The 26,106-nt window shown below is 38.8% G+C and overlaps 1 protein-coding gene across 2 annotated transcripts in view; it reads left to right on the forward strand.

The window, feature by feature from the left end:
• Positions 1–25,958, forward strand: part of FBXL2 (F-box and leucine rich repeat protein 2) — a 58,658-nt gene extending 32,700 nt beyond the window's left edge. Inside the window, exons 4-15 of one of the 2 annotated variants that reach the window (XM_074900714.1) lie at positions 1,492–1,566; positions 5,038–5,132; positions 8,206–8,274; positions 8,361–8,456; positions 8,764–8,890; positions 9,086–9,160; positions 12,519–12,649; positions 16,671–16,731; positions 18,197–18,241; positions 18,519–18,575; positions 22,816–23,028; positions 23,951–25,958. In XM_074900714.1, coding sequence (XP_074756815.1) covers positions 1,492–1,566; positions 5,038–5,132; positions 8,206–8,274; positions 8,361–8,456; positions 8,764–8,890; positions 9,086–9,160; positions 12,519–12,649; positions 16,671–16,731; positions 18,197–18,241; positions 18,519–18,575; positions 22,816–23,028; positions 23,951–24,058 — 1,152 coding nt within the window. In that variant the 3' untranslated portion in view covers positions 24,059–25,958. Of the gene's footprint in view, positions 1–1,491; positions 1,567–5,037; positions 5,133–8,205; positions 8,275–8,341; positions 8,457–8,763; positions 8,891–9,085; positions 9,161–12,518; positions 12,650–16,670; positions 16,732–18,196; positions 18,242–18,518; positions 18,576–22,815; positions 23,029–23,950 lie in introns of those variants that run through there. The other variant, XM_074900715.1, reaches the window with a different exon arrangement.
• The last annotated feature ends 148 nt before the right edge of the window (positions 25,959–26,106 follow it).

A 26,106-nucleotide genomic window follows, 5' to 3' on the forward strand; every position in this document is an offset into this window, starting at 1 on the left:
TATTTCTGCTGGGATTTTTTTTGTTCTTTGGGATGGTATTCTCTTAATTACATGCAAATCATGGGCTTTTGTACAATCTGCTTTGTGTTGAAAAAAAAATCCAATAGTTCTCTCAGTCTCTGTTTATTAAAACAAATAAGCAGTGGGTCCAGTTTTGCAATCAGGTGCGGACTTAGTTGCTATGTACTGGACTTCTGTTTAAAAGCTATGGAAAAGATATCCAGTCGTGTATGCTCTGTATCTGGAGAAAGGATTAAGCCCAGTTTGGCATGATGGCATTTGCTTTTTATAAAGCATGTGCTGTATAACACTATTTCAGACACATTTTCTGCTTAAAATTCCATGTAGCTCGGTTAATGTGCACCATGTGTCTAAGTAGTACATCAATCACTTGCCAAGTACAAAAGGTGTTAAGTAGATGGACTACTAGTAGAGGAAAAAGACACATAGAAGATAATAGAGAAAGCATGCTAAGTAAGCTTTAACATTTAGCTCGTCTTGATTTTTTTCTTGAATTTAAATGAATAATATTCTGTTCCTACATCAGGTGTGCACAATAAAGTATCTTCTTACACAGCATGAATGAACTTTCTTATTTCATTCTTCCTTCCATTAATGAAGATTGGGTTTTGTTGTTGTTTTTTTTTTTTTTAATTGCAGTTTGTTGGTTTTAATGTATATTTAAGTGTGTAATTATTTCATTCCTATGCCCACATCACTGTGGCCTGCAGCTTCAGTAAGTTTTGTGAGTCAACTAACATCAGGTTTTGGTAGAACCTTCAGCTGAAGCCTAGAAAACAGTGGAAGAAAACCAAAGTCACTAAGTTGTATTTTTGTCTCAGAACTACCTGTCAGTTGGATGTGGTATTCTTTTTTCCATTTTTCTGTGTATATTTGTGTTTCTCTGGCTCTTTTATTTTGTTTTACTTTGAACAACTATTGCTTCGACAGTGAAGGACAAATTCTCAAACACGTACATGTAACTTAGCACGTGTAAAGGAAAGGCCTGATTCTAACAGTGGAAAGTCAGCAGTTTTCTGAAAGATTTCTGTTCCTCTCGGAATAGTAACTAGTGAGGTTGAGGAACTGTGGTTTTATTGGAAGGAATCTCATCTGCAGCTACTTTTCTCTACATAGATCTGGTAAAAGTAACTTAATAGACAAATTTACAAAAGCTTTTTTAAAAATGCAGGGCTAAATATGGCTGTGTCCCTGTATGTACTTCACATTCAATTTCTTGCTCTTCTGCATTTTATGGGTGTAAGTGTAATCCATTTAGGGGATCTGAGATTCATTTCCACAAATTCCAGTTTTAACTAGTTGATATTTTAGGACTACTAATACCTACCATTATATATATATATATATATATATATATATATATTTAAATGCTGCCTGAAATTGTGGATTTTGTTATATTTGAGTTGCTGAAATTAAAATGAAGGGTACAGGCAGTGGAGGTAATAAATAAACTGTATTTGTTTTCTGTAGGCATGGAATGTTTTAGCTCTGGATGGAAGCAATTGGCAAAAGATAGACCTCTTTAACTTTCAAACGGATATAGAGGTTAGTGTCTTTTGGGGTTTTTTCATCCCTATGGTGATGTTTGAGAGTGTAGTCCATTTTGAGGATCCCATAGACTGTGCTTGTGTTCATGCATTTTAAAGGCTGAAGTTGAAGATGATAATACTGTGACGGAGCAAATGGAGAACAACTCTGGTTTTGCCTTCTTTTTACACTGGATGAGTATTTCAATTTCGGTTGCCAGCTATGTATCAGATAATTTGCATATATCATACACCTACAGGGCTCTAGAAATTCAAAGCTGCTCATTTCCAGAAAGGGAAGGTATAAATGGTGCCTCTGGAGAGAGCAAGATCCTCGGAATCACTTTCAGGATCCAGAGGATAATTTTGTGGCTGGTCCCGAGCCTCTCTGTGAGGGTGCCATCTAGTGCTGAAAGCTCTCTGAACGCTTGGCTATAAGACTTGGAGACTTGAACAATAAAATGCTGAACAACTTTCCTTACTGCTGGCTTGCCTAGATTTGATTTGGTGTGTATCTGATTACCATTTTATGAACATTTGTTTTATAAGGTTTGAACCTTGTCTGAAATGCTGGTACATGTGGATTAAAGTCCTTTTCATCATATAATGAAAGGATTAGGCCAGTCTTCTCTTCCATAAGAAAAACACGTCTGTATTAATGCTATCACAGATGTGCATAAGAAAATGAAATATGACGTCTGAAAGTGAAGGCAAAAATCCACACGGAAATACAATTCCTTAATTGAATCTGAGCTGCTCTATTATTTGCTGTTTGATAATACAAAATAAATTTAGAATAAAATCATGAGTTTGCTTCTGGGTTTTATGTTTTAGCTTCTTAGTTGCATGAATAAAATCCAGATGGGTTTCATTTGGTATATTTTGCCAGCTGTGGTTCAAACTGTTTCTAAGGCTTTACAGTAATATATAGGGTAAAATTTTTTCACCACTTTTTTAAGATTTTATTGTCAACTCCTCTACTATACCGATGTTAAACATGAGGATCTTACAGAGGTAGGAGAAAGATTTTGGCATCTGCCTCTGTTGAAATGTTTCTAAGAAGACTTGGAGCTTTAATGTCATCTTCTCAGTTGCCTTTAAAAAAGGTTGTGTTACTCATTTGCTAGGAATTAATAAAGAAAACTCCACAGGTTGGTGGTCCCTCAGTTGGTAGGCCTTTTTTGTGTCTGAAACCTTTGTGCTATTTTGAAACAGAGTATTAGATTTTTATGTTTTCACCATGTTTTATGTTGTACCTAGTGGTGTTGCCCTTTGAGATGCTGTGTTTATAGCATGGGGTTCAGGAGAAGGAATTAAATTATCATCCTCTTTTGCTATAAGAAGCTATTGTGGCTTGGAGCAATTCAGTTACTTCGGTATATTATATTTCAGTACGGTTATAATATAAAGCCTTAGATGTATTCATAAGAGTATGTTAAACCAGCAATTAATACATAAAATAGTTTTGAACAAGATACACTTTCACATCCAGTGTCTAAGAACTCTTGTTTTTTTCTTCAGCTGTTTTAGTAACATTTTTTTTGCCTATAGATTCAGGACAGGTAGAAGCTGCTAATTGTATTTGGCATCTTTTTGCTCAGTCGGACTTACTGTTTGGTGATGTTTCACATAGCATTAAGCAGTAATTGGTATGAGAGTATCAGCTAATGAAAAATCAAGTTTTGCAGAATTTTCTGTATTTAAGACCTCGTGGTAAAGAATAAAGTGAGGAGAAAAGACTATAAACGGAAAATGTTTCTTCTCTATCACAAAGATCTTTGAAGATCTTGAAGTTAAATGTGCCTAGGATTTCTTGGTGTGTGGAACCAAATGTAAGGAGCGTTAATTTGAAGAACTAGGTTTTTTGAGTGGCATTGAATTATTGAAACAGCTAAACACATTTGAATCACTTTGTGGGGTTTGTTACATGCTTAAAGAAATAAATGGCTTTGGGAAAACTTACTATTTCTATTTTCTTTGAATAGTGAATTAGAGTTTGGCTTTTCAATATAGATTGAACTTGTGCTATATGTTATTCATTGAAAACTTTATCCTTACAGTAAAGGTATTTGGCCTCTGCTGAGAAATAATTCTGACTAATCAGAAAGCTTTAAAAAATACATAATTTGTTTATATAATGATTTTCAGTTTGTTTGTTTTGGTGTAAATTCTTCTGAGCGATAAGATAAACAATGTTACTTATGGACTAAGAAACAAGCTCTGATAAGAAAATAATTTCACATAGTGCAATCCAGGACTTTGGTTTTAGAGGTGAACAACAAAATGTAAACAACATTTTACTGTTTCAGTAGAATTGTTACCATCCTTCATAGAGAGGAAAACAAAAAAAAACCCCACTGACCTGTTATTTTATAATTTTTCCTTCTTTAAAAAAAAAAAAAAAGAGAGAGTAGAAAATAAAAGGTGCTGTTAGGTGTTAGTCCTGTTTCTTAAATGATCAATGTTGATTTCTTTACCTTCCCTCCCTAAAATTAGACACAGTGGGATGGCTAGTCAGTTTTTGCAGTGTTCATCTTCTTTTTGCTATTTTATCTTGTTTTCCCTACCAAAAAAAAACCCAACCCAGAAAATCTATTTTTATTGTAGTTTAAATAACATTTTTTCATAATGCTACTTTCAGATTGAATATTAGAAGTACTGTGCAATTCTGCTTACTCCTAATGTGTAGCAGAATGCAATTTGTACTGTGTAAATTAAAAGCATTTTGTAGCAAATGAGGGGTCAAGTAGGAAGTTTTGTTTGTAAACTGTGCTTCAGCTTGTGACAAATAACGAGGCATAAAGTCTGTAAGCTTCACAGTGCGAGAAGTTCTTTGGCATTCCCAAGTGTTGTGCTCAGACACCCAAATATATATATATATATATATATATGTATGTATGACACTGAAGACTAGCAGGTGGGCTCCAGCAAATCTTCTGGAGGCAACTGAAGTGACTGGTCCCACCAAGGTGTTGAGCACCTTTCAGTTGCAGAGGTAACCATCCCTAAAGCAGGGACTGCAAAGCAGGACTTAGCAGAGGCTGTAGTTCAGTGACGTGCTAGCCTAAGCATTTCTTTGTGGGTGATTTAAACTTACATGCTGTAGTAGTAACTGTGATCCTTGAGAAACGGGCATGCCTCCCATTCCGCCTCTGGGGCAGTTTTTCAGGTTCCCTACACATCTGACAAAACTTGAAGATTGCTTTAGCATTCTTAAGGGGTAGGTTGTGCTGAGACAAAAAATTGAGCCATGTGTGATAGACTTGAATAAAAAGGAAGAGACAACTAAAAGATTGAATTGAACAGCACTTCAGTGGGAGTGAAGATTCTCAACAGGTAACTTTTTTCTTAAAGTAGCAAAAGAAATTAGAAGAGGTGTAGTTCTGGTGGGGTGTAGCTGGGACTGGTCTTCCCTCCCAGCATTTTTAATTTGCTCAGAATGATATGTGAGAATAAAACTCAACAAAATCTTCCTTTTATTTGGTTTAAGGGTCGTGTTGTGGAAAATATATCGAAAAGGTGTGGTGGGTTCCTGAGACAACTTAGTCTGAGAGGATGTCTTGGTGTTGGAGACTCCTCTTTAAAGTAAGTAAAGTCCTAGATTGAGATATCACTTATTTCCTAATGTCCGGACCAAAAGCAATTACTGTTACATTTGTTTGGATTTCTAAGTACTGGCTAATGACCAGAATGGGATACTTAAGTACTAAGTACCCTAATAATGGCTAAATGAGATGTCAGTTTGAGATCAAAGTATAGCTACTGTTATTTTCTGGAAATGAACTAAGAAATGAGAACTGTGCTTTTCAGAAATGTGTCCTTTTCCTTCATTAGTATTATGTTGTTATCTCTCCATTTTGAAGCAGTTAAAATGTTTTCAGACCTATACTCTGGAGCCCTACAATATTAATTTCATCAAGATGAGTGGTCAGTCAGTTTACAGTTTATTTTCTAGTCTGGACAAGAGGTGACCCTAGCAACAGGAGAAAGCGCAAAGACTGATGAGTGCCTACAAAGTTGGGAAAGGCCTGGGATGCTCTTCCTGCTCTAATATAAGAACAGGCAGGCAACAGGAACATCTCAGAAGTCTCTAAATAGAGACAGTGCCCCTTCTTTACACAGGACATAAATTGAACTTTGCAGTTCCCAAAAGATCGTTGGAATCCATGTAAGCTTTTTCTATATGCAGACTATTTAGCCATATTCCTCTGTGAGTATTTAAACCCAAAGATCCTGCCTCCAGCTGAAGAGTCCTTAAGCCACAAGTACTTTAGGGCTCAAAGAATATTCGGAGGAAGTGTTGGGGTATGGCTTTTTGCAGTTATGCTTTCCTCTGCTATCACAGGAGACTGGGCTTGGATGGTGTTCAGTCTCGTGTAACGTGGCTATTCTTAGGTGGAAAATACAAAGACAAAGGTTTTGTTAAGCAGTGGGCATTAAGTTAGTGTCTTGTGACCTTTAGCTCCGTCTAGAATTTATAAGTAAGTCTAATTCACTGATTTTTGTCTTTAGAGTAAGTTCATACAGCAACTAGTTGAGCAATAGATTGCTTTAGTAACCCAGATGGGCATTGTAGCTTCAGACCCAGAGATTTCCGCAGCTTTCTGTGCCTCTAGGCCATCTCCCTAACTGCTCCGTGGTGTCTCTCCACCTTCAGGCAGTCTTGCCTCCTCAGGGAAAAGTGCGTATTATTACCATCTCCCAGATTACTGGCAACTGCTGTCCAAAAAGAAGTAGCCCCAACCAGAGGTAACTTTTTGCAGTGCTCCTCCAAGTTCCCAGAGCATTCACCAAGAGGCCCCTGTGTCCTCAGTAGGGGAGGGCAGGCTCCGAGAGAGGTAGCAACTGCCATGGGGAGGATGTAGCAGAGAAGGTGGTGGGAAGGGTGTAGGAAGAAAGAGTCAGGATAGTAGGTAAGAGTTTTCCCCCCAGTAACTCCATTTTCACATTTGGTTTAGGCTCCCAGCTGTCCTTTTCAGGACTCTAAGGCTACGGGACTGCAGAGAGGGTTGTGAATAGGACTGAAAATTGTCAGTGGGTTCAGGTATTAGGGGCATTTGAGAAGAGGGGGAGGGCTGGAGATGGGATATTTTGCCCTAGTGATATATTTAGTAAACAGGTACTTAGAATAAGCATAGAGCAGATCAGTGCATAGCATGTGTATGTTGTAGGGATGACACAGCTAGCTGTGCTAGCAGGTTTAGCTACCAGAGTGTTACCAGTATTCCCATGTGCATCCGTAAAAACTTACTGGTGCAGATGGTGGTGTCTAAGGCACTTTAGGAAAGAAGATGGTCACCTCTGAAATAGAAGCAAGTTATGCTGAAATTAACAAACAATAAATGCATGAGCTTTAAGACTTCCCAAAAGGTTAGCGTGAGAAAGGTGGCATTAGTTTTCAGATACTTGTTCTGAAAGCAACTTTTCCTATCAGGCTCTTTTGTGTTGAATTGTTTTCAGATCCATTAGTTTTGTGGGTGATCTTAATTTCTCTATTTATCCTTATTCTACATCAAATTTTGTTTAATAATAGCCGGTTATCGAAGTGGGTATTGGCTATGCAAGTACTGAATGTTTGTGGCAGCTCTCTCAGGACATGCCCCATGCTTGAATCTCAGAGGCAAAGTTTGCTGTTCCTCCAGAGTGTAGAGTCTTTCCAAGTGATTTGAAGAGTGTCCCGATTGTAAATCTCCCTCCAGTACATGAATTTTGAAATAGCTGTTATGAGAATTCAAGTGGAAACTCTCACCAGTATAACCGCTTTCTGGGGTTTTTTCCATTGTTTTCAATCCACACTGGAGAGCCAGGAAGTTGTTACCGGCTGAGTGTGTAGTCGGATCCGTTAACCACGGCAAGCCTCCAGACAAAACTGTTTTTGTGTGTTTCCTCCACCCCTGCCAATAAAATCCATGCAGTTGGAGGAAACATGGGCATAAAAACAGTGTTCTGAAATGCAACACAGCTGTAAATATTACTCTGCAGAGATGAAAAGAAAGTTTATGTAGTTCTTCTGGGTAATTAGTATAATGATACATACAGGCTTTTAGCAGTATAATAGCTCCAATCATCCTTAGAGTTCATACCCAGTAGTGCACACAGATCCATTTTAATTTTTAAAATAATAAATAATTAATTTGCAGTCCACAGGGCTTTCCATTGGTAGTCCAATAGGCTTAGGTCCCGCTTCTGTATTGTGCAAGGTACATTTCTTTTCATTCAATGTGGGTGCAAGTCCCTTAAGACCTACAAAAGGCTTCAGTAATGACATGTGCAAAAACTTTCCCCGGCAGCTTAATATTGAATTGATGCGATATTTAAACCTTTCTGTTTATGCTGTTTATGTTTTTAGTTAAGGCACCTGAAGCAAGTCAGTTCTGGGTTATATTTGCATGACAAATAAACTCCTTGCTCAAGTGGTATTTGAGAGAGAAACACTTGGTTTCAGGAGTAACCCAAGACAGAAACTTGCACTAGCTAAAGTAAGAAGCAACCACTGAGACAGATGTATTTGAAGGGTGCTTTGTGCTTCAAGCTCGGTGGCTTGAAGATTAAGCTTTTTGACTGAGGTGGAAGGAGGTAGGGGACAGAGCGCACTCTAGTGACTGTATTACAGTTTGTGACATTGTATTAATTCTCCAGCTTTTTGTTGCTGTTTTAGGACCTTTGCACAGAACTGTAGAAACATTGAACACTTAAATCTAAATGGGTGCACAAAAATCACTGACAGGTAAGTCAAAGGGGTTTTTTGTTTGATGGGAAAATTTGGAAAAAGAAGTAGCTGAAGGTATTTTTAGTGTGTCTGCTGTTTTGCAGCACGTGTTACAGTCTTAGCAGATTCTGTTCCAAGCTGAAACATCTGGATCTGACATCTTGCGTAGCCATCACAAACAGCTCTTTGAAAGGCTTAAGGTAAGAAGATTCGGTGTTTTGTGTGAAAGAAAAGCTTTTAAATAGCTGTTCAGCATTTAATAAAGTTAAAAGAAGTCAGTGCTGAACCTTAATACTAGTATCAGCACTGGCTGTATCCTGTATCTAGGACTTCTTGGGTGTAGAGCATCATGTTTGTGTGTGGTCTTGTCTCATGACTTTTCTGTGGAGGCCTGGCACAGTCCACTGGCTATCATTAATTTCTAACAGTGTGTTTAATTTGGGTTTCCCACTGTTATGACTATTTGAAGGCTGGATTTAACTTTATGTATTTTTTTAATTCTCCCAGTGAGGGTTGCAGAAATCTGGAACATTTGAATCTTTCCTGGTGTGATCAGATTACGAAGGATGGTATTGAAGCACTGGTGAAAGGGTGTAGTGGACTAAAAGCTCTGTTTCTTAGAGGTTGCACACAGGTACATAACTGCTTGGGTGATCCTTTAGGAATAAAATTTTATTTTGGGTTTTTGAAATCTCCATGAATTAAATAATACCCTTTTTGTTATAGTCTTTTGTTCAATATTACAAGATGTGTACATTCTTTGGGCTGCTTTGCTGTGCTTTTAATTTCTTGTTTCTTTTCCTGTGTCTGATTTAATTGCCAAATACAGTTAGAAGATGAAGCATTGAAACACATTCAAAATCACTGTCATGAACTTGTAATCCTGAATTTGCAATCCTGTACAGTAAGTATTTGAAGCTTCAAAAAATCTCTAAGAATCATAAATCATTTTTGAATGCTAATGAATTGAACTGCTACACACCTAAATAATTCAAGTAGTATCTCTCTGCAGTTTACAGAATTTTGTGTGGAACAGAGGTCTTAAATGAGCTGGCTGTTTCTACAGCTGAGTGTGGGTTTGGAGTGTTTGTTGTTTGTTTTTTTTTTTTCCCCTCATTACATCTTTTAACTGTAGCAAGCTCTATAGAGTAAGAATTAACTGCATTCGTTCAAATCTCATGAACTGTGTATGCACTAAACCATGCAGTTTTACAGGTGTAGTTCTTGTTCTCCCATCCATTAAGATCAAACATTTTGGTCTGTTCATAATTTCAAGTTTTCTAATTGAGCAAAAGCCATATTCTGGACTACATAATTGAGAATAAAATGTAATGGCACCATAATTGAAGATGACTCAGAACCATCTAGGTAGCAGGAGATGGGCATGCTTTTTCAGTAGTAATGGAAGAACACATTAATTTATAATGAAATGGCTGGGAATCATTCATGTACTTTTAATTCTACTTATTAAATTTGCTGTGTTTTTATATTTGCTGCTTTTTTGTTGTTTCTCACGTGACTTTTTAGGAACGGTAAAGATCTCCTTTTAGATTTTAGATATATTTAAGTCATTCTTTGTCTGTAAATAAGCCTTAGAAAACACCGAAATAAGTTAGAATTTTGGTGTTTCATTCATGCAAATTTGAATGATGAAGTTAGATTACTTTTTCTGCTTTTGGAAAGTTTTCTACAGTTTTCCTGCTAGAAGGTGTCATAAAATCTGCTTGGGCTAAAACTTTCAAATCTGTTTTACACATTCTTGAATGATTGTGGCATGGGACCTTTTTTTATTAAGATTGGATGACAATTTTTGGACCTAATAGATTTCTTTAAAGTGTTGAACATGTTTGAGTGTTAGGGATTATTAAAAATTGCAAAAACTAAAAACAATATGAATACAAAGTTTGAGCTTCCATGAGCCAGATGTTCAGTGAAAGAGAGAGAATTTTCAGATTTTTCAATCTGAATTTAGCTGTCCACTGAAGTTGGGTACCTAAAGGTAACAGGAATGAAAGGCAGTTCCTTCTTTTGGTCAGAACTACACTTAAATAAGTAAAGCCAGTACATAATTTCCTCCCTTTTCAGTCATCCTTTTGCTGTCCTCCTTTTCCAAAGTTCTTTTTCTGCTGTGTTTTACCTGAGACTAACGAGATATATCAAGGCCAGCCTTTTCTGATTGTTTTTCTGGAAGGCCATCAAGAGGTCTAATGATAATCAGTTAGGATCTTTCCGGCTTAAAAGGGGCATTGGCATAGAAGTATACCAGAGTTTTCCCTTGGCCAGTATGTTTGTTGTCGTGTAGGTATTAAGTGCAAACAAAAAACCCCTCATGAGTATTTTTCCCTTTGAATTGTTTTAGTTGATAGTCTCTATGTCCTACCTAGTTTCCGTAGGTGTTAAAGCTTTATTCACTGGAGATGTGTCCTGCTTGCTACAGCTTAGAAGCATGCTTCCAGAAGAGCCAGGCTCTTTGACCAAAGGGCTAGCAGTGATTTTTACACAGCAGGTCATCTTATGCTTTATATGATCCACACTTTAATTCTAGTGATTGTTTTTTAAGGACCTTGTAAAATGCCAGGCCAGCTCCAGCAGCTGTGGAATGAACTGATACTAACTCTGGAAACTGCATATCTGAAAGGTTCCACCTTTGAAGAAAGGTTTTAGAAACTGGGGACTTGCAGGCATTTTTTGAGCGCTTTTCTTCCCGGAGAGGGATGTAGGCATTGAAATCACAAGCAATTTCAGAATGGAAAAATTTCATATATAACTTTGAGGGTTTTGTCCATCTCCAATAGCAGTATAAAATTTACACAGTTCTTACTTCTGAAATAGTTCCTTTTCCCAATAGTAGTGTCATAAGTATCTCTCAAAGGAAACAAAACAGTTTCAGAAAATAATGTGTCTTTGGAGAGTCAACTCCAGAAATACCTGGCTGATGGACTTCTAATTTAAAAAAAAAAAAAAAAAAAAAAAAAAAAAAAAAGCTTATCTCTATAGATGATGCAAATCCTTTTGGATTTACAAAATTAATACAAAACTTCTAGTTTTCCGTCTAGAATAATTTTTATTTGACAGAACAAAGTGCAAATACAAAGTTGTGATATTAAAAGGTGCTGGATTGGGACGGGGGCTGCTCTAAGGTGATCTCCCTTTGTGCTGAGCTACTGCTATCTCTCATCCTGTTTTCATCTATGAAAGGTAATGTTTGTGATAAATAGCCTTAGAAATACACTATAGTAGTATTAGTGTACCTCGATGAGTGGCTTATAAAAGGAGTATGTATTTTCAGTTTAAAATACAGCAGAGGTCTTTGTTATTAGTTGAAGAATAATCTTAGGTCAGGAAATAAAATAACCTGGTTCTCTTCCACCATGAAGGATTAGTTATTCAGGAGAAAAATTAAATTCTTGGAGTTAGGAGTGAAAGGAGGAGAGAATACTTTTTCCAGAATAGAAGAACTGTAAACAAAATAGTATTTGTACACAGACCCGATAACCTAGTTCCTGTTGCTGTTTTGTGTGCTGTTGCATTGGGGCTATTTCTTATATTTCCCGTTTCAGAGAGAAAACTTTTCATATTCCAAACTTTTTTCAGAATTTCTAGTACAAAACAATTTTGAGAAATGAAAACCCCTCTTTTGAGTTTAATCTTTCAGCTAAAGACAACTACATAGGGTAAGGCTTTTACATTTGTCTTCTCTAAAGAACACGTTATATGTAATTGTTTACCTGTAACTCTTGCTTTGAAAATTATCTGAAGGTGAGAGATTTTTACCCTTGGGTCTTTCTGCTCCAGTTCAAAATAGGTAGTTAGCTCTCCTACTGTCGAACTTTAAGCTCTCTTTTGCACTGTTCCTGAGCTCACAGTGTCACTGAAACAAAAGACCTGAACTCTGCAAACATATAAGCAAGCTATTTCACACAATGACGACTACAATTTAAAAAAAAAAAAAGTGAAAATTATAAAGCAAAAGCAAAGTGAAAGAGGAAGACAACAAACAGCTCTCCCATTGTGCTTCATACTGCCTTTGAGCACTACTTGAAATCTGTGGAAAAACACATATATAAGTAGGAATTGTGTGTGTTGTTTGTCTTCAGTGTTATCAATGAAGATGGTTTTACCATGGTATTTTTTGGTTGAAAATCCACAGGTTGCCATGGTTATGTACAATGTAACCCTGGCAGTTCAGTAATATGACTTGATTTTTGTTCTTAGCTGATTAACTGATAACAGATTAACTTCAACTTTCTTCTGTGTTGCAGCAAATTTCAGATGAAGGCATTGTAAAAATCTGTAGAGGATGCCATAGACTTCAGTCACTCTGTGTTTCAGGCTGTAGCAACCTTACAGATGCTTCTCTCACAGCACTTGGTTTAAACTGTCCAAGGTTGAAGTGAGTATGTCATGAGCATGTCGTGAGTATATCATGTTGTTACTGGCCTGATCTAAGAAATTAACTTCTGGAGGTAATCAGCTGATACCCACAGGTTTGTGTTGTCTGCATTACCTTTGCAATCAAAACATTGTTAGAATTGCCAGCTGAACATAAACTTGAGGGCTGATCCTCTGTAGCTATCGTGTGAATGTTGTCTACTGTATATTAGCAAAATAAGAACTAACACATGACAAATAAACCATGTTGAACCTAGCAGTTCCATTCTGTGCTTCTAGCTAAATATTTTAGGTACTAATTACAAGTCAGAAGAAAAGAAGATATAAAGCCCATTATTTTTTTGAAAGGTAAAAATATCTGTAGTTGTGTTGTCTTGTGATGTTTGTACTCTGATGTGATTTTATGCAGTTGTCTTTAAAAAAACCCAGCTAAATCATACCTGAGTACTATATTTACAGATTTTACTATAAATATGTTTTTAATATGCTCTGCAGTACATCCTGGCATTTTTAAACTCTGATATGGAGTGTGTTCATGTCTCTGCAAGCACTGAGGACTGATATTTATGGGATATGTTTTGAGTAATAGGGGCTCATCAGTTAAAAAAAATATAAACTTTTACATTGGTGTAATTTTTGCTAACATGTATGTTATGGTGGTGTTCTCGGGCGTGAGGACTTCAGCTTTAACAATGAAGCTCAGTCATGCAGCAGCTCTCTGGTTGCGGAGACATGTAATTCTTCTTGTAAGGTCTAATTTTAATGTAAATTAAATCAAAACAAAAGATTTTTGGATAACACCAAATAGCCATTTATGAAAGGAACTTGCAGCAGTTGCAACTTGTTACACTTCAATCACAGATAAATGGAGGAAAGCTTAGGTCGTAAAAATTAGGGCAAGCTACATTCACATGCCAGTGTGCAGTATGCTGACACACAGTGTTCCTTTAGGTGATTGAGTGAAAAAGGGCTTTTGTTACTGTAGAAAACCTGTCCTTAAGACAATTCCAGAGTGACAAGTCCCTTCATGTAACTGCTCCTACTTACAAGAGCTTATGTGTGCCAGTTGTTAGGGGCTTAGGAGTCTTCTGACACACTTAACTGAGTTCCTTAGAAAGCTGTGCTGTTATTACTAGTTTTTTTCTACAATTTCTCGTGTTCTCTCAATTCACTGCTCAGACTGAAAATAAAAGGAGGCCTAAAGTGCTACTAGTTGTGCAGTTCTTTCCAAGGGCAGTACGACTGTAGCAGGAATTGTTTTGACGTTGGTAGATAAACTGTTAGCCTCTGTCTGCCACGAGGGGGAAGGCGTCTGCCGTTCTTCTGTAATGAGGAACATCATAAGGAAAACAAATCACCTTTTGCAGTGATGACTGCAGAAGGACAGATGACACAGCTGGCTAAATCTAGACTTTTGGGATCATGTATGGAAAGTACTTGATGAAAATTAGTTGGAAAACAAAGGGAAATGTAATTCCACACTTGGTCATACCTTCTGAATATTTCAGTGTTGAAATATCAAAGAAAACTCTCCTGTCTCTGTTGGCCATGCTGGACCTGTTAGGAAGCTTTTGAGTATTTTCTGTGCTGTGCTACTCTCTGTTCACTTCAGGGCCTTGCATGCCGTACTCTGCTGCTTCCACGACAGCGCTGTGTTCTGCAGCTGTTACCACTCACAAATGACATCTCCTTGAAACAAAATCCCAAGCTTGACCAGTTGCCTTCAGCTGTTTTCCCCCCCCAACCCTACATCAAGATATAGCTGTCTCTTTTTTTATATCTGCTCATTTAAGTGCTTGATACCTTCTCTGTTTGTTTTTTTTTTTTTCTTTTTTAGTGCTTTTTAGTGTTAAAATACTGGTAAGTGTTTTGGTGAGGCTTTTTGAGAAAAGCACCTGTGAACCATGAATGTCTTTGTCTAGGTGGGGCTGTGACATTTGGGATCATATTGCCTTTAACCCCACTAATGTTCTCTCCCACCTGCTGCTAATTCACCAGGAGTGGGGGGGAGCTGTGTGCAGAGGTGTGCCCAAAGGACATCTGTTGGCAATGGGAGGTCTGTCTCAGAGAACATTGCTTTACAAGAGTGGGGAAGCTGCTCTGGGGTATCATTTTGCCTCATCAGCTCCTACACTAGGTACACATGAATCACTGGAGGGCAAATAAATGTCAGCTGTATCAGGAAGAAAGAGCAGCCCTCTGTAATTAAGTACAATCACTAAACCAAAGCAAAAATTAGCACTTTGCTCATTTTCATGCTGACCAGTGTCTTCCCACCTGTTTCTTGTACTGGGACCTGATTGATGCAGTATGTGTGTATATAACTCTCCTGTTCTGCTGCTCTGACTGACTGCACTCCCAATTTCAGGGAGGATAGAGCTGCTAGTCTGCTGGTTTCTTACCTCTCTGTTTCCATGTTCTTCTTTTCAATCAGTTGGGCAGTAAGTAGCATCATTACTATTTTGCACACTGCAGGTGTAATTTCTTTCCCCCTTTAAGTCAGAAATGTAAGGGGGTTGGGGGATCCAACGGTTGTAAGTGCAGGTAGGGTTGAAGGTGAGTAATTGATGAAAGGATTAAGAAGGGTAGTAAATGTGACCTGAATCATGGATTTTTGTGGTGGTGGTGGTGATGATAGGATTTTCTCTTCCTGCTTGGTATTGTAGGTAATTTTCAGAGTAGCTGAGAGTATTTTATGATAGGGCTAACTGCCCTTGATGGAAAGGCACAAAGTTCCCAAATGTGAGCCTGGAAAGAAAAGGCGGAGGTGTTACAGCCCTCCATTTGGGAAGTCGTACCTGTCTTGCACCTCTCTGTTGGCCATTCTTGAGTTTCCATCATACTTCTGAACCTTGTTGAAGACTTAACACACTGGAAATTATTTCCAAAGGTGTATCCTGTGGGGCTGCTTACCTCTAAACTCAGGTGTGCTCTTGCTTTTGCCTTGGAAGAGACTGATCCAGCAAAGTCACAGTCAGAGCCCCACATCCTGCGCTCTGGTGGGGTTGTATTTTTCTCGTGCACGCAGCATGGCATTTCCCTTCGCATTTCTCTATAGAGATTTTTCTAATGACCTCCTAAACCAGTGGAAGGGCCTAGATCCCTCCCAGTGTTACAGCAGCAAGAGGCTCCTTTGTCCATCTTTTCCTGCCTCCTCCCCACTGACCCCAGTACAGAGGTAGTTTTTGCTGTGGTGAGTGGGCAGGTTGCACTTAGGTTGTGCCACTCATTAGGTGGTGCTGTGGTTTCTCCTTACTCATCTTGATACTTATTCCACGTGCAGAGTAAAAGGCGTTCATTAAAAAGAAGAAGAAAACAAAGATGACAGAACATTAAAGGGATAGAGGCCTGTTCTGTGTACTAGTGGTGCTGTTTGGGGCAGTTAACTTTTTTTTTTTTTTTTTTGTCAGTACTGCTTCCCAGTGCCTCTGGAAAGAGTGTTAGGTTTATCTTTCCAAAGCACTGTTTTATTTTCTTTAAGGTTGTGTTGGTGTAGTTTATTGTTTTTACTGTGGGCTTGGAGAATTTAAGTTCCTTGCTTTCTGGTAACTTGCTTCACTGTGCTTTGTGCACAGCCTCTGACTGAATTTCTAGTAAGCAGTTTCTCAGTTTTGTGGCTTCCCAACATCCTGTGTTTAGATAACAGGTTTTCATCTGCATTTTCCTTAAGTCAGGGTTTATTCTCCCATATCTTTCCTCAAATAACACATGAGAAAACTTGAACATTATGCTGTCTTACTGAAACAGGAGGTCAAAATGCCTGTAATTATGTATAATTTTTTTCCACTAAATGCTGAGAAGATTTGAGGATTGAACTTAAGCTGCTCTATGACTATTAGAGTCTTCTGATAAGCCGCATCAAAGGTCTGCCTAGTGCTTTTTAATTGCAAATTACTGTGAAAAATAAGCCTATGTATAAGTTTGCTGTTGAGAGTTTTAAGTTGCAGAAGACAGATTTGTATCTCAAATGCATTTGCTTTTCTCTATATTAATGTTTTCTTTAACATTTAAAACTTTTCTAGGATTTTGGAAGCTGCAAGATGTTCACATCTTACAGATGCTGGTTTTACCCTTTTAGCACGGGTAAGGATCATTTCAGAAGGTCAGGCCTCGCCTTGTTTTCACTGCTGCTGGGCAGCTGTGAATTGATGTAGCCTTGCTGGGAAGAAATACGAGAAGAAGAAAAATAAAGTAGGAAGAACCCAGTGGAGGAGGGGACTAAAAAAATGATTTTTTTATTCTTGGATTATACGTAGAGCTGCAGCTTGATCTATTTTGCTATCTATCATTGCATTTTTCACTTTTTTCCGCTTTTTTTTTTTTTTTTTTTAGTATCTTCCAACAAAATTTATTACGCTTAACATAATTATAAACTTGTCTTAGGTATTCTAGCCAAATTTCCCCTATTAAGACGATGCGCACTCTTGTGACATTTACACCCCCAAAATCACCATAATACATTCTGAGCATACCTTTAAATTGCAAAAATACTTACATTATACATTATAAACTATAGACACTTGTGACCCAATTCATGCTGTAAATATATAAAGTAATCATGTTGATGGTATCAAATGCTTCAGGTAAGACTTGTATGCTTGCTGGTTTAGGAAATCTGAAAACAAAAATAATACTCTGTAAATGGGATTCATGTATGCTGCTGGTATGTGATAACGTGAATAAAAGTGGTTTTTTTTCTAGCCACAGTGGTTAAACAGTGGTTTTCTAAGCATTCAGCACTACAGCCTGGGGCTTTTGGTAGTCACCTCAAGCCTGCTTTTGGGAGCTGCAAGTTAAACCATTTCTTTCTATGCTCATAAAAAATGGGTTGGGGTTTGGGCTGAGCCGTGGCACCATGTGGTCTGCTGCGAGGTCACAAGGTTGCATAATTTTCTTGAAACTGGTCATGATCAGATATTGAAAGCACTTTGAAAAGCTTGCTAGGGATCTCTCAGAATATTGGGGAAATTGCTTGTATAAATGTGAAGTGCAGCTTTTTCCAAGCTGGACCCTATTTTAATATTTTCAGCATTCATTAGCAAAGCAAATGGTTTTTAAGGCTTCTTTCTAATGTGTGATGGTGAAGAGAGATGTTCCGTGGGCTTAAGTGTGTTTCAGTTAGTCTGGTGCGGGTCTGTACGCAGAAGTTGGATTCATCTGTTTGCTGGTTAGGAAGCCTTAGTGCACAGGCTCTAGGTGCCATAGGTTTGATTTGAAGTTGACTCCAAAAGGGGAAAGGGAAGCAGGGGAGAGGGAGTGCTGATACATATTGTTCAAACCTCACAGGGCAAGGAGACATTTCACTTACTAAGAGAAAGGCTGAAGTGTCGAGGTTTGAGAGGGAGGTGGTCTGTTGTTTGTGGATTTTTAAATATTTTTTTTACCAATTTTTGTATTTTGATGGTGGTCAAATACTTGAAGGGATTTAGCTCACAATTTCCACTTGGAAGCTGTGCTATCCCATATCACCAGCCCTGTGTGTGATTTTATGTCTGTGTGTTGTTTTATTTCATCTTTTGTTTATCTATTTGTTTTTTGTTTGTTTTAGAATTGCCATGAGCTGGAGAAGATGGACTTAGAAGAGTGTGTTTTGGTGAGATTTAATATGAAAAGGAATATTGAACATTTAGTGTAAGAATTAGGACTTTCAATTAGATGTGCTTTCTTTTTTGTTAATAGTGATGTGTTTATGATAATAAATAAAAATAATCATTGGAAAATTCTATACAGTGGAAAAACTTGAGGAGTTATTAGGTGATTGGGTATTTTCCAGAAATAACAGAACCTTCCTCTGGTAGAGAAAAGTTACCTTATTTGAGGGTTGACTCTCCTGCTGTCTGTTGCTTATGGTTGGTTTCTTTTATTTCTAGATAACTGACAGCACATTGATACAACTTTCTATACACTGTCCTAAGCTACAAGCATTGGTAAGTTTAACTCTTTGTGAACTTTAATACATCCCCCCAAACCACACACGTACACAACTCCTGCAATACAAAACCAGGCCATTCACTCTGTATCTAGAAAAAGTTCCCGTTCCTGACATAGCAAAATGCTGTGCAAAATACATGCAAGTTTCATAAGTGTTCTAAAAGAAGCAGATTACTCCTAAAATATTTACGTGCGTTGTGTGATTAAAAAAAATATTACCAAATGAGTGAGGAATAACCAGAAAGCTTACGGGTTTTTATGGTTAACAAAACATTTTATGGTTAACCTTTAACATTTTATGGTTAGCATCCTTCATATTTGATTAGTTAGTTCAACTTACAGTACTCAGATCCTTTAGAGATACTCTTTAAGTGTTCGCTAATGTTTTTCTTAGGGAGTATGACACTTGACATCAAATATTGAGTAAACAAAACAACCCAGTGAAGATAAATGTAATCACTCTGTAATCAAATCAATTTTGCATGCAAGCAGTTTTTCTCAAGGACTACATTTACATATTAAATTATGGAAGGTTTTTTTGACCTAGACTTTTGAATGTAATTGAAGAGGATTGAGATGGGGTACACCAGTTACTGTATTTCAGAGAACTGTGTTCTAGGGAGGGGTTGCTCAGATCTTTCAGAACATCAAAAACAATTTTGGGTGTCATATATTTGGCTGCTCTTCTGTCAAGGTACTCCAAAATTTAACTAGACTGTCCTTACAGTAGCGGTTCCTGTATGTAGGGCCAGTTGTTCCCTAAGTGTAGATTTGTTATATACTACTTCAGATGTACGTGAGAGAACATGTATCCTTATAAGCTGTTCCTAGACAGGATTAAAGGGGGGTTTGCTGCTTCATTAATTAAATTGTGTTATGATTAGTTAGTGTTACTCACTCAGTGTTACTAAGGTAGCGCCGTGAGGAGAGATAGCTTTTAAAAAGGAACTTGTTCACTACTTTTTACTGTTGTTGGTTTTTATTTTTCCTTTTTAGTTGTTCAACCTAATTTCTGTACCATAATTCTTAATGTGAAACCAGAGTTGTCAGGAGATGTGGAGCCATCTATATGGGACACTTTCTCTTCTTATGCAGCAGATATGTTTTTGTATTGTAATCCCAATTGGAACCAGTACTCACAAGAGACCTTTTGTACCAGTTCTGCCAGTGCTTCACCAGAGATACTATAAAACATCGTAATTTCCAAGTATTCTAGAACCTGCTGTTTGCCTTCGTGTGTCAGCCCACAGACAGGGAGGTTTGGCATTGGCAAACTAACATGCCTTTTGTAAGAGAACGAGAAAAACTGATTTTTGTTGTTGTTGTGTATATCCTGTGTGTAGGAAGGATACCTGCTCAAAGATTGTGAGAGAACAGTGATGGCTGAGAATTACAGGGGAAAAAAAAACAGACTAGCAGGTGCCAAATACCCTACGTGAACTAACCTTGATACTTCAAATGTGAAATCGTATAGATGGTTCTGTAAACTGTGGTGTAGCTGTGCTTTAGCATATGTTTAGGTATATTTCCATTTTAAACAAGTATTTTGAAGTTGCAGCATCCACTTTGAATTTGTTTGTTGGTGTTTGGAGACTCAGTAGAAGTGGAAATAAGCAAAAGCCTGTTAAACCAAATATAACAAACTATTGATCAGAGTATATAATTGCTTACTTACTGGACTTCAGTAATTTCTGGTGAAAGTGTTTAATAATTGTACGTGCCAATTATTAGAGAAACTGAAATACTCATGATATTGCTGGAGTGAGAAGACAATTGAGTTCTTCAGTTAAGCTGATCATACTGTTTCTTACTGCCACAGTACATCATGCTGTATTTGATTTACACACAGCATTTAGAATATATTAACAAAAAGAATTTCACCATATCTCTTTGTTCTAAGGATTTCAAGCAATTCTTGAAAGCAATTCTTGTCTTCGTAAAATTTCACATTATTAACGCTTTCTACTAGGCTTATGAAGTCTGAAGAATGATGTGGTTTAATTTGAAGTATGTATCATTTGGCATATTTGTTTTACGAAGTTCTACGAACTCAGCTGTACATCCTGTATTGTCCTGTCAGTACCAAATACAATGTCTCAGGAAAGCTGATTTTATAAGCTGCTTACTTCCTGGGATGGAAAACTCTTAATTAGCCAGCAGACCGCTGCCATAGCCAACAGCTTCACATAACCTCCCGTCCTTCCTTGAAGCAGCATGTCTATTATAAATGTTCTTTAACCCTGCAACTGCTGATTGTTTCCAGGCTGTGAGCCAATTCCAGTGCTCAGAAACGTACATAAAGAAAGTAGGTACAGGAGAGAACTTACTTAAACGTTTAAAGTGTTGATAGGTTTGCAGAATGTAAGCATGTCATAAGATAAAACAGTGGTGATGGGGGCAAGCTCTTCATTTCTGTTTTCTTTTGGAGACAGTATGCACCAGTTGTGGTGCTGCTTGGAGTCCCTGCCAGCTGCTCACACTTGGGGAGTGCATAGAACTGGACCTGCTGGAGCTGAAGGGAAACTGCCAGGGTGGCTCCCTGCCAGGCTCGAGGGGGGTTGCAGAGCTGTCCCCCAGCCTCTTCTCTAGTTACTTTTTCATCCTGTTGAGGAAAGAAGAAAAAAAAGTTGAGGGGCAAGTTGTTCTAAAGGGCAGGACGAACCCCATGTGTCTGGTAGCAGGCAAGAAATGCTCATGACTCTAGCTGAGGTTAGGTAAGGGGTAGGGGTTGGTGGTCCTCAGGCTTCAATAAAAGAAGGTAGATGTGATGTACTGAGAGGAGGAAAGGGTTACACGTTTGATTCACGAAAAAAGCACAAGGTGCTGTTGAGTGCTAGTTAACTTGCGCCAAGTTAAAAAACATTTTTGGATTACTGCAAGCATTTCTTCATCAGTTGCTGTCTGAATAAAAAACTTGTGGCAAGGAAATGCTACTTCAAAACCAGTTACCGTTAGACTTAGATACAAGTACAGGCAAGACACAGGGCTCAGCATGAAGCAAGAAACTAGCCCAGAGCGAGCAGAGTAAGAGTTCCTGGGTCCTGTACATTTTTAATGCAGAAGACCTGAAGAGCCTTCCTTTCACTGGTGATAAAAAGTGGGTTTTAAGCCTCCTCCGAGGAGAGTCTGTTTCCTGTTGTTGTGATTGTTGCTTCTCAAAAGTCATGAATTCCCTAAAGGAACCAGGAAACTGCTTTATGTGCTGTTACTGCCTGAGATGCAACTTTTTCCATGCTCTTGAAATTCAAGGAAGTAAAAAAATATGTTGACGGGGAGCAGAGTGTTTTTGTTTATTATGCTGACTGCTGCAGAAAAGACCTGCTCCTGCAGCTGTGCATGATGTTTATTACTCCTTACATGTACAGGCTGAAGTGCTAAGTGCTCACGGTGTTCCTGAAATCATTATTTGGCAAATCAGTCCAGTCTGACTGTTCTTTATCTGTGCAGACTTGCATAGGCTTGGTCCTAGTGGTTTGTGTGAAAACCTGATAGCTGTGAACAGTAACTCCTGTCTGTAGATCCTCATCTATTCCTGTCTGTTCTTGATCATCCTTTAAGGTTGTCTCTGCTTTCTGGCGTGGCTCACGCGCTGTTTGCACCCATCAGCAATGGAGGTGTGTGACAATTGGGACAGATTTCCCACGGTTGTAGAAGCAAAGGGGCCTGAGGAGAGTTTGCCAGTGATGCGTGTTTTGGGGCTCTAACTCATTTTCAAGCAAAGTTTAAGTAGAGCCTTTCTTTCATTGAGTAAAGTTGTTTCTTTCATTACTCTTCTGGATTTCACAGAATCATCAAGGTTGGAAAAGACCTTGTAGAGCATCCATTGACATGTTCTCAACTACACCATATCCCTAAGCACTTTTTTTGGCTGTTGGGTTTTTTTTGTCTTTTTGTTTTTTTACTTGATAATATTTTTATTAAGATAATCCATTGCTAAACATCTGAGAGAATAAAACAATAGAGCATCTTCATACACTTTAGACACTAAACACAGTTGTCATGAATCTTTAGGTTTAAAGAAAGCAAACCCTGGATTTTTGTCTTGATTCTGTAGGACACTTTGAAGAGCTAACTTTTCAAAATCAATTAGAAAGACACATATTTTCAGCTGTCTACTCTTTGTAAGTGTTTAACCACTAGGATGAAGGAGGTCGAAGAGGACTTCTGATGTTTGGAGGATGGAGTGAGTAACTTAGGACTGAGTGATGGTGTTAACTGTTTGCCTCTCTGTTCTAGAGCTTATCTCACTGTGAATTGATCACCGACGATGGGATTCTTCATCTGAGCAACAGTACGTGTGGTCATGAGAAGCTGCAGGTACTGGAGCTTGATAACTGTCTTCTCATCACCGACGTGACTCTGGAACACCTGGAGAACTGCCACAACTTGGAAAGAATTGAGCTGTATGACTGTCAGCAGGTCACACGAGCTGGAATCAAACGGATCAGAGTAGGTGTTTGCTGACTTGTCCCGGTGGGAATGCCTGAGCTCTTGGTGCTTCTTGAGATTGTATGAACCCTGCAGATGGCCCAGGCGAGGGAGGATGGAAAAACAGTCTGAATATCATTGTGAGGTCCCCACCTCTAGGGACTAAACGTAGATTTTCTATGTGGGCAGCAATAATTGTCTAATTTTGCTTATAATTAATGACATGCTTGCTGTTGGAATGATGAGTGCTTGTCTTCTGCTTATGTGTTTTTTCAAGTACAGGCTTCTATGTTTTAGAATTGTGTAGTGGTGTTCTTTAACTCTCCTGAAATACATGTTAACATATAGAGCCAATAGCAAAACACCTGCACAGAGATTTCAGTTACTGGGTGGTTGTAGGGCTGTTAGGCCCTGGTGTCCAGCCACAAACTTCTCCCCTGTGTGCCTCCCCCAGGAGGCCAGGGACCGCCTACCTCGGGGGGCAGCGTTTTAGCTTTGCTGTTAAACCTGGCTGCAGCTTCGTATCCCAGATTTTGCAATTAGATACCTCATCCCTGAGAGTGACTAACGAGGGCAGATGTTTAGAAGAACCAAGTTCTATTCCATGCTGCTTTCTAGGATGAGAGAAGCAGGGAGTAGGGGAAACAAGATACAGACAAGTCTGTCTCCAGTAGCCAGGCTGCACCTCTGCCCTGCAGTAGAGCCGGTGCCTCTCCGGGCTGCTCGGTGCTAAGGGGAGTGCTGTGTGTGAGCGTGCCTTAGCTGGCTGGGACACGAGAATTCCACGTCAGAAGACAGCTTGGGTAGCATCCAGGGTGTAGATGCTTTCTTTTTAGCTAACCGACCTCAGCGAGAGCCCGCTTGTTGGCAGGAAGGGAGGTGTCCTGCTTCTTTTTTGCAAGTTCTTTCTCTCCCATTGTAATGCAGACTTTTTTCCTCACAGGCTCATCTACCTCACGTGAAAGTTCATGCTTACTTTGCTCCGGTAACTCCCCCTCCTTCGGTAGGAGGGAGCGGACAGCGCCTCTGCAGATGCTGTATTATTCTCTGACAGTAAGTGCAACCACAAAGAAAATTTTGTTGTTGTTGTTGAAGAAAAGAATGGGACTGCAAGTCAGTGGAAGGGGTCGGTTTCCTGACAGTCCTAGTGGTGGTATTTGGTCATCCAGTTTTGTGACAAGAAAAGCATTTTTTTCCAGGTAAAAATCTTAACGTAATGTGCAGCTGTGGATTAAGTTGGTGATGCTTCGGTTTGTATTAGTAACTCCTTCCTTCTGTTGGCATGAGAACTGAAGTACCGTGTACAATGTGCGGGCGTTTCAGCATAGCAGCTACTTGGTGAAAGTTCACTGAACTTGGAAGTGAATTTGTGTTTGTAAGCACTATACGCGGTGTGAAGTTCTAACTTAACGTGGGGCTCAAGTCCATCACACCCAGGAACTGAACCTGCTGTCCTGTACTATACATGACAGATTAAATACCAGGTTTAAGGACAAATCAGCTTTAGCAGATGTTGACCAAAAAACGCAAGGTAATCATGAGCTCTTACAGCAAAACAGCTTGTACTTTTTCATGATTCAGCTTCATATTTAATTACATTACAGGACATAATAGGTAATGTCAAAAGGTTAGATAGTACCTCAAGCTAACTGTATAAATAGAAACACTTTCCAAGTTTTGGAACTTGGTTCAGTTGAACTAGGTGTTAGTATAAGGCTTGCCTGTCACTGAAGCACATTTTATGCCTGATGCCATCGGCCTTTAAAAAGGGTAAGAAACCCCCTGGGGTAGAGCTCCTGGACTCGGCCATAGTGGGCTGCCACGAGCAGAGGTGGTGCTTCCTGTAACGCCGTTCCTGCCTGTCCTCAGTGACCTCCTCCCTCTGTAGGGACAGGAGGCAGTGGTTCTAGGATGAGGAGTGTGTTACTCAGGCTTTTCTGCAGCTGGAGAATGGAAACCAGGCTCAGCTACTGGCACTAGGCTGGAGCGAGGAATCTGGTTCCAGCCCTTTGTGCCACCCGCTTTAGGGACACAGCAAGCAGACGGGCAAACAAAGCTGTAGGCAGGAGGTGAACCAAACCTGTGGTTTTCAAGTGTAGAAAGCCAGACTCTTCACATTTGGGTTATTTAAGAAGCTGTCAACTTCTGAATGATAATAATAAAATCTATGTATTAACTCTTAAGGCCATGCTTTTCATCCTTAGATTTCAGTGCTAGAGGGTTAGAAAAAATAAACTTTTTTATATTAAGCAACTTAATTATCTGAGATAACTCAACAGTTCAGAAAGCTTTTTTGTGTAAGATTGGTTGTGTGTGTGTGTATGTTTTAAGAGTTCAGGGCCTGTGTGTTTACTGAAAACTAATAGAAACCCTGGCTTATAAAGCAGTTGGAGAAGCTAGTACTGCAATTTCCCCCCAAAACTTTACGCTGCTCTTTAAAAGAAGTGTGAATATTAAGGGACTTTTGTGGATAACAACGGCTGGGTTGTGTTTGTGCTTCACAGATGATGGGGACGGTAAAGCAAGACCTCAATTTGGGAGGTTAAATTACAGATTAGTGTGCAGTACGTGGATTTCTTTGCTACTACAAAATAAGCCAATCAGGGCTTGTTTTGCACCATAGTGGAGGAGTGTTGTTAACAATTGTACTTCGAGTTCCATTAAGATACTGCAGTAATGGAGAGTTTTAAGCAGATTTTATTCTCAACTGTACCAGGAAAATCATTGGTACCAGTATGTCAAGATGTGTTGCCTTTTGTTGGCTCATTTTTTTCTAAGAACATAATGAACCTTGTAAGTCTATTGCATTGAAGATGTACAGAAACAAATGGAACCTACTCTGATATAGGACACTTAAATAAACAGTCAGCTGATGTCAAATTTGGATTTGTTTCAATTATTTCAAATTTAACCAAGTTTTCTATTAGAAGCAGAAGATGAACGTGTGTGTGTTGGGCGCAGGATAAAGGACCAAGCTGGTTTGCTTCCATTACTTACGTTTACCTGCCAGTGGTGCTAGGGTAGGTCGTGCAGTTAATCTGAACACCAAAAGTATCTCGTGTGGGCAGGAAGTAAACAGAAAGAAAAGCACATTTACAA

Source organism: Athene noctua, chromosome 2 (genome assembly GCF_965140245.1).
Source record: "Athene noctua chromosome 2, bAthNoc1.hap1.1, whole genome shotgun sequence".
In the NCBI taxonomy this organism is placed as follows: domain Eukaryota; kingdom Metazoa; phylum Chordata; class Aves; order Strigiformes; family Strigidae; genus Athene; species Athene noctua.